At 41.3% G+C, this 17,411-nt stretch overlaps 1 protein-coding gene and 1 pseudogene across 1 annotated transcript; both read right to left on the bottom strand.

Moving 5' to 3' along the window:
- Positions 1–6,283: 6,283 nt before the first annotated feature.
- Positions 6,284–8,107, bottom strand: LOC114571187 (tripartite motif-containing protein 16-like; annotated as a pseudogene).
- Positions 8,108–12,584: 4,477 nt separating this feature from the next.
- LOC114571093 (tripartite motif-containing protein 16-like) lies at positions 12,585–14,258 on the bottom strand. The gene has a single exon (XM_028601885.1). It carries the CDS (start codon positions 14,253–14,255, stop codon positions 12,585–12,587), a length of 1,671 nt encoding a protein of 556 aa, XP_028457686.1. The 5' UTR covers positions 14,256–14,258.
- Positions 14,259–17,411: the final 3,153 nt, after the last annotated feature.

The raw sequence follows: 17,411 nt of genomic DNA, 5'->3' as shown, positions 1-17,411 counted from the left end.
TAGGAGTTATTTTTGATCAGGATATATCCTTTAATACCAATCTAAAACAAACCTCAACAACAGCCTTTTTTCATCTTCGTAACATTGCCAAAATTAGGAATATCCTGTCTCAAAACGACGCTGAAAAACTAGTCCATGCATTTGTTACTTCCAGGCTGGACTATTGTAATTCCCTACTGTCAGGTTGCTCAAATAAGTCCCTTAAGACTCTCCAGCTGATCCAGAATGAGTTAGTGAGCAGAGTTAGTGGTGGTACCTAGAGTCTCTAAAAGTAGAATGGGAGCCAGAGCCTTCAGTTATCAGGCTCCTCTCCTTTGGAACCAGCTCCCGATCTGGGTTCGGGGGGCAGAAACTGTAATCGCTTTCAAGAATGAACTTAAAACTCTTCTATTTGATAAAGCTTATAGTTAGGGAGTGAGGAGTTGCAGTGTTCACCTAACTGGCCCACCTGCTTCTCTTCATAATTGTTAGATTAATAATACATAACAAAGTAGAGGGAGACAGGCCAGCCAAGCCCGATCCGGCAGGGGGAGAGTTCTAAGCCCGAAAAAGCTACCTCTCCTTATGACCTGTCTCTCTTAGTTACGCTGTTATAGTTCTAGACTACCGGGGGACTTCCTTCCTCTGACACACTGAGCTGCTCTCTCCTCTCCCTTTCTATTACTATTACTATTTGTGTGTATCCAGTCCCAGAAATGCTTGTTACTAATCCTAGTCCTTATGTTTTTCCCCCAGCGTATTTCCTTGGAGAACGTTGGCACCAAGATCCTGGTTCCAGCTGTCGCCGTGGTCCTGCTGCACTCCCTGCTGAGCTCAGCGGTGCCCTGCAATGTCATGCTTCTTCCTGCTGAACCTTGCAGCTTCCCGCTACATCCAGTCACTGTTCCATTATTAATGTGACTATTATCGCCACTGTTCATCACACCCCCAACCGGCCCGTCAGACACCGCCTACCAAGAGCCTGGGTCTGTCCGAGGTTTCTTCCCAAGAGGGAGTTTTTCCTCGCCACTGTCTCACTGCTTGCTCTTGAGGGAATTACTGTAATTGTTGGAATTGTTGGGGCTTTGTAAATTATAGAGTGTGGTCTAGACCTACTCTATCTGTAAAGTGTCTCGAGATAACTCTTGTTATGATTTGATACTATAAATAAAATTGAATTGACTGTCCATGGTGCTGAAACGGAGCCATGTTACTAAAACCGAGGGGACTGTCCATGGTGCTGAAACAGCGTTGTTACTAAAACAGAGGGGGCTGTCCATGGTGCTGAAACAGCGTTGTTACAAAAACAGAGCAGCGCTGTCAATTGTGCTGAAACGGAGCATTGTTACCAAAAGATCTTCTATACTAAAGAGAGCGCATTTCCTGCAGCACCAGTGGAATGAAACGGAACACACTGTCTCCTAAAGGGGCCTCGTTTGAATGTGTGTTTAAAGGTCCTATGACATGCTGCTTTTTGGATGCTCTTATATAGCTCTTAGTGGTCCCCTAATACTGTATCTGAAGTCTCTATTATATAGACCTTAGTGGTCCCCTAATACTGTATCTGAAGTCTCTTTTATATAGACCTTAGTGGTCCCCTAATACTGTATCTGAAGTCTCTTTTATATAGGCCTTAGTGGTCCCCTAATACTGTATCTGAAGTCTCTTTTATATAGGCCTTAGTGGTCCCCTAATACTGTATCTGAAGTCTCTTTCCAAAAATTCAGCCCTGGTGCAGAATTACTGCCACTAGAGCCAGTCCCACAATGAGCTTTCCTTAGGATGGGCCATTTCTGTGTCTGTAGCTTTAAATGCTATTGAGGAGGAGAGAGGGGGGGCAAGGTGGATGGTGGGGTGTGGCCTTTAGCAACTGCCATGCTTTGCTTGTTTGCAAGCCATGATGTCTCTCTCTTTCTCATGGGCGGGCCACATTCTCTGGGTGGGCACAGCAGAGAAAGGGGAGGTAACCTTTCCCCTTGGCATGAATGAAGTAAAAGAAAAAAACAGGAGTGAGTCGGTTCATTGACGGATGGCACTCGATTCTCCCAGTTCAGTGACACGAGTCGGTCATCAATCATCAATAACTCATTATTCTCTTTTGCACAGTGTTGTTTTTCCAGCACAGAAGGAAGGACAGAGTTACATAACAAAGTTACATAACGCTGCGAGACGTAAACGTACGTGATCCTTCGACATGTATCAGCCTGCAGAGGGAAGTCCATATACAGTCGGACAGGTGTGTCTGCAGGTTCACAGCTGTGCTGGGAGGGGTTGACCTGCAGAGACAGAGACACACAGAGACAGACGGAGACATAACATTGGTCAGAGACACAGAATTTCATGTCTTGATAGAAATGGAAAAGCTACTTGGGGTAAAATGACAGATGGACCCAATGTCTCTTATTCTTGGTCTCACTGCTAGATATGTAGTGTTAAAAACCAGAGACTCTTCTGTATTCTTACCTATGCAGCTAGGAAGAATCTATTATTGCAGTAGATTAGTGATAAACAGCCAACTGTTAAGAGCTGGCATAAAGTGGTGTTTGATTTAGTACCTCTGAATACCTGACATGTGTGATACATTCCAAATCAAACCAATTTTATAAAGTTTGGGAACCTTATCTAAATTATTTGGACCCCAATGTCACTGACATTATGTTACGGGGATTTTCTGAAAGGTCATAAGAGAGTAATTTGCTGTGTGTTTTCTTTCCTTATTAATTTTTTATTGTATGTGTGTAGCTGAGCCCATGTTGTATTTTGGTGTTGGTGTTTTTGGATGTGTGTGTTTGTTCCTCAAATCCTGAACAGGACTTCCTGTTGCAGCTGAAGAGACTTTGCATTCCGCCTGACGAGACGTGCCACACACACTCCACTCCTGCAGCAGACCGCACACACACACTCACACACACACACACACACACACACATATAGCCCCGGTCGCACCTGTCCCAACCGCACACCATCTCCCAACTGACGCACACACACCTATCCCAGGCCAGCCCCGCCTCCTTTAAAGTAGTGACATTTGGCAGTAAATGTAGGACCTGCTGTGGCCCCTGTATATGTTTACATGTATTCTTAGTTAGGGCACACTTCAGAGCCATAGGATCCTGCTTAGTAGATGAAGTAAAGGCTACAGGCTATACAATGAAGTGAAATGTTACCTTTCAGTAGTTGACTATGATATTTCTGGATTCATTCGTTGGCCTGCTGTTACATTAATGTTTATGTTGCACTCACTCTAACTCTGTTTCTGTGTGCCACTGCCAAGATTCAATGTTACCTTGTACCTGTAATGTTAGTATGATTTTAGTGAGGTAAGATGTTTTACTTCTTATTTAAAAGCATCTCATAATGAAAAGCACCCTATGAATAATCCCTGAAACTGGAAGATATAGAGGATTTTTGAAACTGAGAGCTTTTGGTATTGCAATATTTGAAAAAATAACAAATTTGGTTTGCCTTTAGTTATTTCTCCATCAAAATATATGAAATGATTTCTCAACCCATCAACAATGACAAAAGAGGGTAAAAATATAATATTCAATTTTCATTTTTAGGGGGCCTCAAAACATGTGGTTTGTGGGCTCCTTCTTAGGGTTTATGTGTTTTGTCAATAAAAAAGTTTTCTCCATCAAAATATATGAAAGACAACCCACTCTTCAAAAAGAGGTAAAAATAACTTTAAAACAGTTTGTGTCCTTCTTATTAAATGAAAAAATAACGTATATGCGAATCCTAAAATTGAAAATTGAATACCTACCCAACAAATGAATATCCCTATTTGGATCCAGCCATACTTCTTACCAGTAAATATATGACCCTCATAGGACCCCCCAGACCCCCCGATTAGAATGTGTTGACTTGATTTCTGAATCTGGGGCCTTATTTAGTTCAGTCTTAGCTCTTTGTGTGGAGCAGTCATGTCTCCTGGAAACATCTCCCCGGCTGTAGTTCCCTCTGGAACCAGTAAGCTGAACATGACATCAGGTCAGTCCCAGTGAGACACTTCTTAGCAGTGTCAGCAAGCTTTGACTTTCTCTCTCTTCCTTACCAATGCACACAACATTATTTTGTTTTATGTGATGTCTTTTTAGTCTGAGTTTGTCTGCTTCTTGTCTATTGTTACCTGTGTGTAACACCAAGGACCGTGCTGGAAATAAGTATTTTACTTTAGCATGTCATCCTTTGGATTACTGTTTTATCATCTTGATCAATCAATCAATCAATCAATCTCATCATTAGTTGTTGTGAAAATGTTGAGTTTCTTTAGGCGGCGCTCCTTCCTGTGTCCTTTTGAAACATGAAAACTTCTCTGAGCTCTAAATGTTTGATGAATATTTGTATCAATGTATTTGTACGAGGCCTTAGAAATATCTTTTTTGGGAGACATGGGATGGGCACCATGTGAGGCTCGTTGGAAGATGTGTACTGTATACTGATGGGATGTGTGAACAAACTGAAGCTTTACATGATGAATAAACTAACATGAACAAAGTATTTTCTTCCTGTCTTCATTCCAGGGTTTCATACATTCCTGACGGAGAAAATGTGAAACTGATATGAGAGTATAACTGAGGAACTTTTCCTCCTGAAACACCACAAACTACAGTGTTCATGTTTAGAGTCAGTCGGTCTCTGTCCTTTCAACTTTCCTCACTAAAACTGCTCCGTCACAGAGAAATGAGAAGAATTTTCTATCACTTTTTGTTTTTTACAGCCAACATTTCCTCTCTGCACTGAGTCAATAAATATTACACCAAAACTAACCGTGTTTCATTAGTAATTCATCTTCCCCCCGGTCCTTAATATTATGTAACAGCATACATTGCTAAAAGCCACAAGGGCATAACTACAAAGCATTATAGGTGATATTCCCCTCTGAAGTGACCATTGTTCACTCCCTCTGTCTCTCATTGCCTGTTTGTATCTAAGGTCCGTCCTATTTACTGGAGCAGTGAACAACATTTGCATTGCAAAAAAAAAAGCAACTTATATGATGGGAATGATTGTTCCAGGCATTAGAGAAATAACAGAGCCGTGCAGAGACCTGTGAAGGGGCTCAAAGTTAAAAAGGGGCATATGGTCCCCGATTTTAAACCACCACGGCGTTAGGGCTGTGTATAGCCACAGTATAGGCCATGATACTGATGTTACAGTTTCATATATTATCATCTATGTATAAAAACCTGTCCTAGTATAAAGACTACATCGCTATGTGTAAAAACAAATCAGTCAAAAAAAGTTTATTTTTTAACCCTTGTGTTTTCCTTGGGTCAAATTTGACCTGTATTAAAAGCTTTTTTATATCACAAATATGGGTATAATTCAACCAAATTGCCCCAAAATAACCTGGATGTTTTAAAACAGTGTCCTGACTAAACTTTGACATAAACCAGTCTGTAATCCACTCAACATCCTCTTATCTTAACTGTTAGTCAAAATATTTCATAATTTCTGCTTTTTTAAACTCAAAAAATGAGGTATAATGTTATTTAAGTTAGGTTTATTGGCCATTAATGAAACAAAGCATTGAAAAAAAGCAAGAAAAACGTCAGAAAAAGTTCATTTTTAATGTTTACCCCAAAGGACAACAAGTTGATGGTCCACAGGAAGATGACACAAGGGTAAAGTAATCAGAAGATTGAGATGTGCATTTGAAGAGAAACAAAAATGCTGTAAAAACTATCCAATTTAACATCAACATGTCAAAGTACTGCCCAGAACAGCTGATCTCTGTTCAGCAGGGGCGGAGCTTCTGGGACTCCAGCCCCCAATGTTTCCTTCAAAGCCTCGAATTTTGAGAGTTTTTAAAATAATTTCAACTTTCTGTCATTTCCCCCCAGTCTCTCTGACTGGACTGGCAAATCATCGGAGCAACCCTACCTATGTTATGGGACTTATAGAACCAGAAACATCAGACAGTTTCTACCTATGTTATGGGACTTATAGAACCAGAAACATCAGACAGTTTCTACCTATGTTATGGGACTTATAGAACCAGAAACATCAGACAGTTTCTACCTATGTTATGGGACTTATAGAACCAGAAACATCAGACAGTGTCTACCTATGTTATGGGACTTATAGAACCAGAAACATCAGACAGTTTCTGTCTGTCTGTTCATTTGTTGTGTTCTGGTTTCAGAGTGATGAACAGACAGTTGGAGAACAGTTAGATACAAAACAGGAAAAACGTCAAAAAATGCAACAAAAACATTAAAGACTGCATGAAAAATGTTGACAAAAGTGTCAAAATGTAGAAAAAAGCTAATAAATGACGAAAAAAAAAAAAAAAAAAAAAAAAAACAGCTCTCAGCAACAAACATGGAGACAAAACAAGTCAAAGAGTTAACACTTAAATGACTTCTGTCTATTTCAGTTTACACAATTCAACAGAGTCTCCAAATAAAACATAAAGCCAAGTCCAGCATAGAGGGGCTGAGTGAATGTGGTCTGGACTCTGTGGAGGAGAGTCATGGTTTCAGAGACGCTGTAGAAGGACAGAATACCTGCACTGTGATCCAGGTACACTCCTACTCTGGAGGACCAAGGACCTGAGACGGGAGTTTGGACATTGTTGTACCAAAATGTATAAATGTTGTTGTTACAATATAACGCCCAAGATTTGTCATTTCGTCCAAATCCACATTCATCCGAGCCCCCTGCTCTGCTGATATTCTTGTATGCGACTGATACATTAACTCCTCTCCCTCTCCTCTCCACCTCCCAGTAACAACGTCCAGTCAGACTCTCTCTACTCAGGACCTGACACCAGTAAGTGAATCTTTCTGGGTGACTAGAATAAGACTGTTGTTGTCTCATTACTGTTGCTCTCCGGTTCCCCTCAGATAATAACAGCCGTGTGTGTGCTGTGTTTGGATCCAGTGTGATTTCACGTGAATATTTTAAGAATCCAGCTCTGGTCTTGGGCTCTGGTTGTGGCAGTAAAACATCCACTTCAGTCCCTGTCAGTGAGACGTTTGTCCTCTTCTCTCTCAGGACGTCCTGTAGTTTATCTCTGACTTCTGACACGGCTGCTGTCACGTCCTCAAAGCAGCTCAGAGGACGGATATGGATGCTGGATGCTGATTGGCTGAGAGGTGACAGTGAGGGGTAGTTGTGTAGAAACTGGTTGTGATCCTCTGTGTGTGAGAGCTTCTTCAGCTCAGCGTCTTTCCTCTTCAGCTCAGTGATCTCCTGCTCCAGCTCCTCCTGAAGCTCTCTGACTCGACTCTCTTCTCTTTTCTGCTGGGATCTGACCTGCTGCTTCACATCAGAGCTTCTTTTCTCCAGGAGACGGATCAGCTCGGTGAAGATCTTCTCGCTGTCCTCCACTGCTTTATCAGCAGAGAGACTGATGGCCTCCGCCTGCTGTTGAAGCAGCTTCACATCTTTCTCTCTGTCCTGGATTCTCTGCTGGATGTTTTGTCGACTCCCCTCGAGCTCTCTCTGCCTCTCAGCTCTCTCTGCTGCAGCTGAGACTGTGTCGTGGCCTTTATGTTCCTCCACAGGGCAGAGATAACAGATAAGCTGCTGATCAGTACGACAGAACATCTTCATCACCTCATCATGACGAGAGCAGACGTTCTCCTGGAGCTTCTTGGACGGCTCCACCAGCTTGTGTTTCTTGAATGTCTCTGATTCATAATGAGGCTGAAGGTGTTTCTCACAGTAAGAAGCCAGACATTGCAGACAGGACTTGTGTGCTTTGAGTTTTCTCCCGGTGCAGACATCACAGGCCACATCTTCAGCTCCAGCATAGCAGTGATCAGCAGGAGCAGCTTGGAGTCCAGTCTTCTTCAGCTCCTCCACTAAAAGAAACATGGCGCTTTCCAGCAGGACAGGCCTCGGTGTGAACGTCTTCCTGCACTGAGGGCAGCTGTAGCTGTACTTTCAGTCCTCTCCATCCCAGTGGCTTTTAATACAGTTCATGCAGTAGCTGTGTCCACAGGGAGTAGTCACCGGATCCTTCAGTAGATCCAGACAGATGGAACAAGAGAAGGTTTCCCGGTCCAGCTGAACTGCTTTCCGCGCCATTTCACCTGTCGCTCAGTGACGACTGTCACTTCCTGAGAAGTGAAACTAGTCTGAGCTCTTATCTTAAAACAGCAGTGGTACGCAGTTTTACTTTGCAAACTGTAGCTCTGAAGGGGAGGGAACAAGGAAATATGAGCACAGAGTGGAGCTGGCTGTGTTTGAGAGCGGGAAGAGGGGGGAGGGGTTATCAAGCTTTGTTCATTCCTGGAAAAGGAGCGCTTTGAGAGAGATACTGGGTGTGTTGCTATGCCCATACTGCCATTATTATGACAAAATATATAGTTTGTCCCAATACATAGTATGTCAAAAGCACAATGCCAAAAATGTGTCCTGGTGCACCTGGTTGCATTTTGCAGTATACAACCCAGCGTGCTTTTCTGACCCACGATCCTCTGTGCAGCATATCTGTGCAGGAGGCTCAAAGTTCAAGCTGCGATGTTGTCACAGAGTTTCATGTCCCGACTGTCTGCAGACTGTACTGCAGGCAACAGTACGTACTTTGTAAGAACAGCTGCAGTTTGTACTAAATGTAAGAAAGATAAAGTACTTGATAATGAACCCAGCAACACTTGTTTACAACGGAGCTCATTTCTCATTTAAAAACTCTGCTGACTTCAGCTTTTAGGAGGTAAACTCTCAGAGGATTTGGAGACAGATCCCCAGTTTACTAAATGACTGAGTTGTCCTGCAATTAAGTTAATAAAAGTTTATTTTGTTTACAATAATTCAAACACTGTCCTTGCCTGAATCAGAGTAAAATGAAAGCGACCTTAACTCTAACTGGTTCTTATCTCTCTCAAACACCTGAGTGAAACTTAATCCTAGCTCACACAATCCTAGTTAAGAAACACAGCTCAAACAGAGCAGTCAAAATCAGACAGCAGATACAGTAACAATGAAGCAGAGAAGCCTATTTAAAGAAAGTAATCAGCCTAGAGTCTAGCAGTAAGAAACCTCCACAAGTCCAATGCACACTGCATGTTAATTATAAAAGGTTTCTATCAGCCTGAAAACATGTTGTTAACTAAAAGCTGCAGACAAAGTGATCTGAGGAGCTTTAACCTCCACTACATCCCTGGTTAGCAGGATGAAGGCTCCCTCTTGTGTCCTGCATCAGTTCACACATTTCACTTGTTAACCTGCTGGGATGTTCACTGCAGGAAGACATGTCCAAACTACACACAACATCAGTAAAGAGACATTTAAATAGATGTAATATCACATTGTGTCAGTTTGTTCACATGAGTCACATTCTGTAACACTGATGCTGCATTCAGGTCTGTCGTCTCTCAAAATCCACTAAGTAGGCAAGAAGAGGACTTAAAGTGCCCATATTATGAAAAAAACACTTTTTCTGGGATTTGGGGTGTTCTTTTGTGTCTCTGGTGCTTCCACACACATACAAACTGTGAAAAAAATCCATCCATGCTGTTTTGAGTGAGATCTGGTTTCTGAATGTGTCCTGCCTTCAGTCTCCTGGTGAGCTGTTCAAAATCGGCTCGGACTGTGACGTCACAGTCCGAAATGAGCTGGCTAACCGCAACCGTTAGCTCGTAGCGTTAGCGTTAGCATGCTAATGCTAATGCTACGTCGTTCTCAATAGCAAAGCACTGCTACAACACACACAAGTTCACCATAATCTCCAAAAGAACTACTTCCATGTGCTCCCTGGTTTAGAAGAAGTCTCCCAGCTAATCCTGCCTTGTAACTGACTGAAGTTGGAGAAACAACCTTTCTTTTACTGCCTCTAGAGTAAGCTAGCTGACATGTTCTACATCTGAGCTACTGAGCATGTGCGAGTGCAATAAAAGATAGTACAGAAGAAGAAGAAGAAAAGAGGTGTCACTCTGTAGCTAAAACAGAAACCAGGTGAAAAGAGGATCTGCAGCAGTGAGAGAGAGCTGTGCAGTACAACAAAAATATGTTGTTTTTTGAAAATGAAACCATGTAAACCTATTCTGGTACAACCTTAAAATACAGTTATGAACCTGAAAATGAGCATAATATGGGCGCTTTAAAAGTTTAACAAGTATTTATTTAAGTAAAATCATAAGAGCATAAATGTGTACACGGGTCCAATTGAGCAGGCACACAGGCTTCTCTCATCAGACTGAATTTTCTGGCTTATACATGAATTCATATATCAGTCTCTAAGAGCATTTTGATTTGTTTATTAAAAGTTGGAGGAGTACCGTGGTTTAGACTTAGCCGTCCCCTGGTTGGTGCACAGACTGGTCCCAGTCTTTTGGCACACGCCCTCTTCATCAGTTCTTAGGCAGACTTTAACTATGCTGATGGTCAGAGAGAACAATGCGCCGCTGTTGCCTGTCACAGGTTGAGGAGTAACTTATTCTCATGGTCAAACTGATATCAAACTGATATTAACTTTGTTGCTGCACTCTTGTTGCTTTCTGACCACCGTCATACAGTGCTGCTTTCTGCATGTACAACAGTATCCTTTTCTCATTTTGCATGACTAAGCTGTCACAGTGCTCTTCCACTAAACACACAACTATAATTCAACTATGATTTGTATCCTCATAAAGCATAGCCAGCTTGACTGATTATTTTTATTTCTTACAAGTCTCATTGGAAACATGGGAGAGAATAGTTTCAGCTCTCAGGTTGTAAATAGTATTTGGGAATGTGAGAATTGAGGCCAAACGTTAGAACGTCTCTGACTTCTTGAATTTTGATGAACAATGTGAAGGAATGAATGAAGAGAAGAGTTGAGATTGCGCCGCATATGGTGACTCGGTGTGTCTGTGCATGTTGCTTAATGTGACATGCACCAACGATACCAAGACACATTCCTTGGGTGTGTAAACGTACTTGGCAATAAAGCTTTTCTGATTCTGATTCTGATGAAATATTATTATTAAACTATCAAAAGAAAAGAATATATTTAAAAATGTATGAATGAATAACAAAAATACAAATACAAAAATGTCAACAAAACAAGGGATAGGTAGAAGCCCTATGCTTATCAGGTCTTTCACCCCCCCAGGCTTTACCACATCTAAATCACCGTCCATCCATCCATCCTTGTCCACTTATCCGGGGGCACGGGGGCAGCAGCTCCAGCAGGGGACCCCAAACTTCCCTTTCCCGAGTCACATTAGCCAGCTCTGACTGGGGGAACCCCAGGCGTTCCCAAGCCAGGTTGGAGATATAATCCCTCCACCTAGTCCTGGGTCTTCCCCAAGACCTCCTCCCAGCTGGACGTCCCTGGAACACCCCACTAGGGAGGCACCCAGGGGGCATCCTTACCAGATGCCCAAACCACCTCAACTGGCTGCTTTTGACGCAAAGGAGCCAGCCTGCTGAGGAAACGCATTTTGGCCGCTTGTACCTTGCATCTCGTTCTGTCGGTCATGACCCAGCCTTCATGACCATAGGTGAGGGTAGGAACCAAAATTATTCGGTAGATCAAGAGCTTTACCTTCTGGCTCAGCTCTCTTTTCGTCACAGTCAAACAAAATAAATCAAACAGACCATTTTACAGAAGTACTACTCATGTTTACATCCTACTTTATCTATCTATTAAGATCAGGAAGAACACACAAAAACTAAAATCAAGCAGCATTAAAGTCAGTGTGATGTTCACTCTCCTTCCTCACTTCTGTACTTTTCAAAAATAAATCTTTCGAACCTTTTTTTTAAATTGCAACATATTTACACTTTGTTTCATTGACTCGTTGAGACTATTTCACAAAACCGTTGTGGTTTTGTGCAAAATAAACAGTGAGCTTTGTCCGAGCATCTGTTGTTTCAAATTTAAATCCCCTCTTAAGTTGTAACCCCCCCTCTCTATGTGGAAGTACATTTAACCAAATGTAAAGGATCAACTCTACATTATCTGTTGTCTTATGTGTGTCAAGCAACAAGTGATAGAAAACTCTGCTCATTTCTCTGTGACGAAGCAGTTTTAGTGAGGAAAGTTGAAAGGACAGAGACTGACTGACTCTATACATGAAGAATGTACTTTGTGGTGTTTCAGGAAGAAAAGGGCCTCAGTTATACTCTCATATCAGTTTCACATTTTCTCCATCAGCTTTGTATGAAACCCTGGAATGAAGACAGGAAGAAAATACTATATTCATGTTAGTTTATTCATCATGTAAAGCTTCAGTTTATTCACACATCCCATCAGTAAAGTCTGTTCAAAGACTCTTGTTCAATGATTTCATCAACAGATTCACTTCATCCACACAATCACTTTGTTTGAACCAGATTCTCAGCTATGTAAAAGAGAAGAATGAGTTATTGATTATGATTATGATAACATTTGGTCCGCCAAACAAATATATGTCAATCTAGATTTCTTTACAAATAAAAGGTCGATAGAAGCAAAAAAGGGACCAAAACATCTCAAACATGTCTAAAATGGTGATAAAGAAAAAAAAGAGAAAAGTCAAAAAACTGCCAAAAAACATTGATAAATGCAACAAAAATGTAAAAAAAATAGAATGTCACAACAATCAGCTCTCAGCAACAAAGATGGAGACTAAATAAGTCGAAGAGTTTTTTAAATCAGAATTTAACCCTTAAATGACTTCTGTCTATTTCAGTTTACACAACTCAGCAGAGTCTCCATAACAATCATAAACCTTTAGTCCAGCATAGAGCGGCTGAGTGAATGTGGTCTGGACTCTGTGGAGGAGAGTCATGGTTTCAGAGACGCTGTAGAAGGACAGAATACCTGCGCTGTGATCCAGGTACACTCCTACTCTGGAGGACACAGGACCTGAGACGGGAGTTTGGACTTTGTTGTAATAAAATGAATAACTGTTGTTGTAACAATCTAACGCCCAAGATTTGTCATTTTGTCCAAATCCACATTCATCAGACGCCCCTGCTCTGCTGATATTCTTGTATGCGACTGATACATAAACTTCTCTCCCTCTCCTCTTCACCTCCCAGTAACAACGTCCAGTCAGACTCTCTCTACTCAGGACCTGATACCTGTTAGTGAATCTGTCTGGGTGACTAGAATAAGACTGTTGTTGACTCATTAATGTTGCTTTTCTGTTCCCCTCAGATAATAACAGCATTGTGTATGCTGTGTTTGGATCCAGTGTGATTTCACGTGAATATTTTAAGAATTCAGCTCTGGTCTTGGGCTCTGGTTTTGGCAGTAAAATGTCCATTTTAGTCTCTGTCAGTGAGACATTTGTCCACTTCTCTCTCAGGACGTCCTGTAGTTTATCTCTGACTTCTGACACGGCTGCTGTCACATCCTCAAAGCAGCTCAGAGGACGGATATGGATGCTGGATGCTGATTGGCTGAGAGGTGACAGTGAGGGGTAGTTGTGTAGAAACTGGGTGTGATCCTCTGTGTGTGAGAGCTTCTTCAGCTCAGCGTCTTTCCTCTTCAGCTCAGTGATCTCCTGCTCCAGCTTCTCCTGAAGCTCTTTGACTCGACTCACTTCTCTTTTCTGCTGGGATCTGACCTGCTGCTTCACATCAGAGCTTCTTTTCTTCATCAGACGGATCAACTTAGTGAAGATCTTCTTGCTGTTCTTCACTGCTTTATCAGCAGAGAGATTGATGGCCTCCGCCTGCTGTTGAAGCAGCTTCACATCTTCCTCTCTGTCCTGGATTCTCTGCTGGATGTTTTGTCGACTCCCCTCGAGCTCTCTCTGCCTCTCAGCTCTCTCTGCTGCAGCTGAGACTGTGTCGTGGCCTTTATGTTCATCGACAGAGCAGAGATAACAGATAAGCTGCTGATCAGTACGACAGAACATCTTCATCACCTCATCATGACGAGAGCAGACGTTCTCCTGGAGCTTCTTGGACGGCTCCACCAGCTTGTGTTTCTTTAATCGAGCTGATTCATAATGAAGATGAAGGTGTTTCTCACAATAAGAGACCAGACATTGCAGACAGGACTTGTGTGCTTTGAGTTTTCTCCCGGTGCAGACATCACAGGCCACATCTTCAGCTCCAGCATAGCAGTGATCAGCCGGAGCAGCTTGGAGTCCAGTCTTCTTCAGCTCCTCCACTAAATCTGCTAACATGGTGCTTTTCAGCAGGACAGGCCTCTGTGTGAACATCTTCCTGCACTGAGGACAGCTGTAGCTGTACTTACAGTCCTCTCCATCCCAGTGGCTTTTAATACAGTTCATGCAGTAGCTGTGTCCACAGGGAGTAGTCACCGGATCCTTCAGTAGATCCAGACAGATGGAACAAGAGAAGGTTTCCCGGTCCAGCTGAACTCCTTTCTGCTCCATTTCACCTCTCAGTGATGACTGTCTGACTGTGACTTCCAGTATGTGTCTTATCAAGGGATCTAGGTTCAAGGTTCAGCTTTATTGTCATTATACAATACAGGGAGGAGTTATCAAGCTTTGATTCATGCCAAGATGAGGAGTTACACCTTGAGTTTGGACATTGTTTCTTCATTTTAAATGACACCTCAGTTAAAACGTCTCTACATCAGAAAACAATGACATTTCTAGTTGTAAAATACTTATCTCCTCAGATTATTGATGTCTCCATACATCTCTGACCCTTACTCAGTGTCCTAAATTTTCCTTTCATTGGTTTAAAATCAACTGAAAGTTATAAAACTAAACTGTCATAAAACCCTTAAATTGCTGTATAATAATGTCATAATCTTAGAATGTGTGTAAAAGGTGTCAGAGATAAGTACTCTGAACACAGGTGCATAACAAGATGACATTTCATCCCCTTTCTTATTTTCTCTGTAAACCACTCTGTTTAAAATCCAACACTGACACTTTAACTTCTTACTGTATGCTGATGATGTGGTGCTGGTTGGCCTTCTGTGTGAGGGGGACTCTGCAAAAGGTCAAACATATTTTAATCATTTCTCTGAGTGTGTTTAACACATAAAAGTTATCTTATCCAGCAACACACATGACTCTCCTGATAAACTTGAACCTTTGACCATCACTGGATCCCCTGTAGAAACTGTAGATTCAAATTATTACTTTATAGAAAGAATCAGGTAAACATCAAGTGTAATTCTCATAAAGATATGAATAAAAAAACACACAAGACAGTACAAACTATAAAACAACAGATTCATTACGTACAAAAATAAAGAGGTACATGTAAACATATGAAATTACAATTAGTCAGAGGTTTCAGGGAAAACAAGCTCTACAGTTTCAACAAGCTTAATACTTGTTTTGTTGTTTAACAATCTAAGTGACTTGAATAGAGATTTAAGTTCTATGAGAAAAGTACAACATTAGGGAGATGAATTAGAAAATATCTGCCTGTGAATATATAATTTGGCAAATAGAACGATGAAATGAATTCCACCCCACGTCACATGATGACCTTTCACATTATCACGTGACAGACACTATCATAACACTAGGCCTTCATGAGACGCTTCACACTACCTTTACCTAAAACTAATGGCATAAAAATCATTAATCATACATAAAGTCATGTATAGGGCTATTTCAAACTGGAACATATTACCACTGTATTAAACACAGATTAGAAGTGATATCAGTTTTAAAAAGGGAGTTAAATTAGCAATTAGTCAAACAGAAATCATCTTAAAAGTGCATATGATAGTTGGGATGTGAATGTGGATTAATGTTGTGTTGTTTACCTAAGTACGGACACTAGTGTACACTGGTACAGTGTCTATTGCTTACTTGTGTCAAACGTTTGTTGAAAAAAGGAAATTAGAATGTATCATAAAACAATATTTTATTGATAATGTGGAATTATTAAAGGTCCAATATGTAATATATTCACTGTAATAAATCCCCAAATTACTCCAATGCATCATCAGATATTTAGGAAACATGCTAAGTTGAAATACTATCTTTTCTGACAACAATGCTAATGCCAGTATTTTCTCCTTTTAAAATTTCCGTTCTGTAACAGAAGGTCTCTTTGTGTTGTGTCCTTTGTGTTGTTATCAACTGTCCAGTTTGACAGCCAGGTTGGGTTGCCAGTTATACCTGTAAACACGTAAACCCAGCACGCTACAGCTGTGTTCAAGCAATGAAAAAACAAACTAGAGTTTGGTTCACATTAGGGCTTTAACTTTTGCTCAAAAATCATATTCAAAGTTTGTTTGTTTAATAATATTATTATTCGAATATATTCAAATAGTTATTAATAATGTTTTGACCATTAAATGTCTTCAGTAAAGACCTATATTGGTATCAAACTTAAGCAGGGGATCTTGAATCTTGGCTCTAGCTCGTGGACGAAAGCTTGAAACCGCTCCCATATATTACGTTAATGGGCCTCAAATCTTCGCAAACAACAAATCTGTCGCTCTATTTTTGACGGGCATAGGGGAGGCCTTGTGAAAGAGATAGCATGGACTTGATTCTGGCCTGCATCGCCCCTGATCCCTCCCCCTCCTCCCCCTCTTCCTCTTCCAGCTTTCTGGGATGTAGTGTTTACAGGTGGGCTCTCAAATTGCTGGTCGTCGTGTGGTATGTGAGTTTGGTCCTACATATTTTACATATCGCTTTGTCCTTACTCGTGATTTTTCCCTGTTTCTTTGGGAACCCAAAATAGCGCCACACGTTGCTTTTCATATTGTCAGGAGCGTAGATTTCAAACTCCTCGTCAGGCGTGTTTGTTGTAGGCGTTGGTGCGGCCATTGTTTTGGTATACAAAATAGGTGCTAACCAGGATGCTTACGTCACCTACAGGAGCACAGATGACCAATAATAGCCTTGCTAATGAGCTTGCGATTCACAACTTCACCAGGCCTGAAAAAGCCTTGGAATCTGAATTGAAAACAACGTTTACAAGCAAACACATTTACAAAAAATAATGCCCATGACAGGTTCGAAAATTTAGGGCTGCCTAATATTCGTTCGAATATCATTATTTTTTTTAAATATTTGAATTATATTCAAATACTGAACTTTGGAGTCGAAGCCCTAGTTCACATGAACTGCTGCTGTGCAGACTGTAGTTAGAGTTTTGCACATGTAGCTCCAGTTGTGCCCACTGTCGTTTAGCAATGGAAAACAACTGTAATGTGTAAAGTAACTAGTAACTAAAGCTGTCAGATGAATGTAGTGGAGAAAAAAGTACAATATTTGTCAATGAAATGTAGCGGAGTAGAAGTAGAAAGTGGCATGAAAAGAAAAGACACGAGTAAAGTACAAGTACCTCAACATTTGGACTCAAGTACATTACTGTAGTAAATGTACTTAGTTACATTCCACCACTGCTACCTTCCACACATTTATCACCTTTGTGTGGGAAGCGAGGCCATGAAATTCACTCGAGACAACGGAGAAACCCTGAGCCAGACTGTGAAACATTTCAAAGTGTTTTTGATGTTTCTGAGTTGTTGTTTTAGGGATTATAGCGTCTGTCGCTCAGTTGGTGCCGACTGAAATATCTCTCAAACTATCGGATGGAGGAAA

Source organism: Perca flavescens, chromosome 16, assembly GCF_004354835.1.
Source record: "Perca flavescens isolate YP-PL-M2 chromosome 16, PFLA_1.0, whole genome shotgun sequence".
NCBI classification, from domain to species: domain Eukaryota; kingdom Metazoa; phylum Chordata; class Actinopteri; order Perciformes; family Percidae; genus Perca; species Perca flavescens.
The sequence above is the reverse complement of the archived record's forward strand: the minus strand, read 5'-3'. Positions and strand labels throughout refer to the sequence as shown.

Excerpts from the sequence above, each read along its gene's own strand:
- LOC114571093 (XM_028601885.1), bottom strand. The coding sequence starts at position 14,255 with ATGGAGCAGAAAGGAGTTCAGCTGGACCGGGAAACCTTCTCTTGTTCC.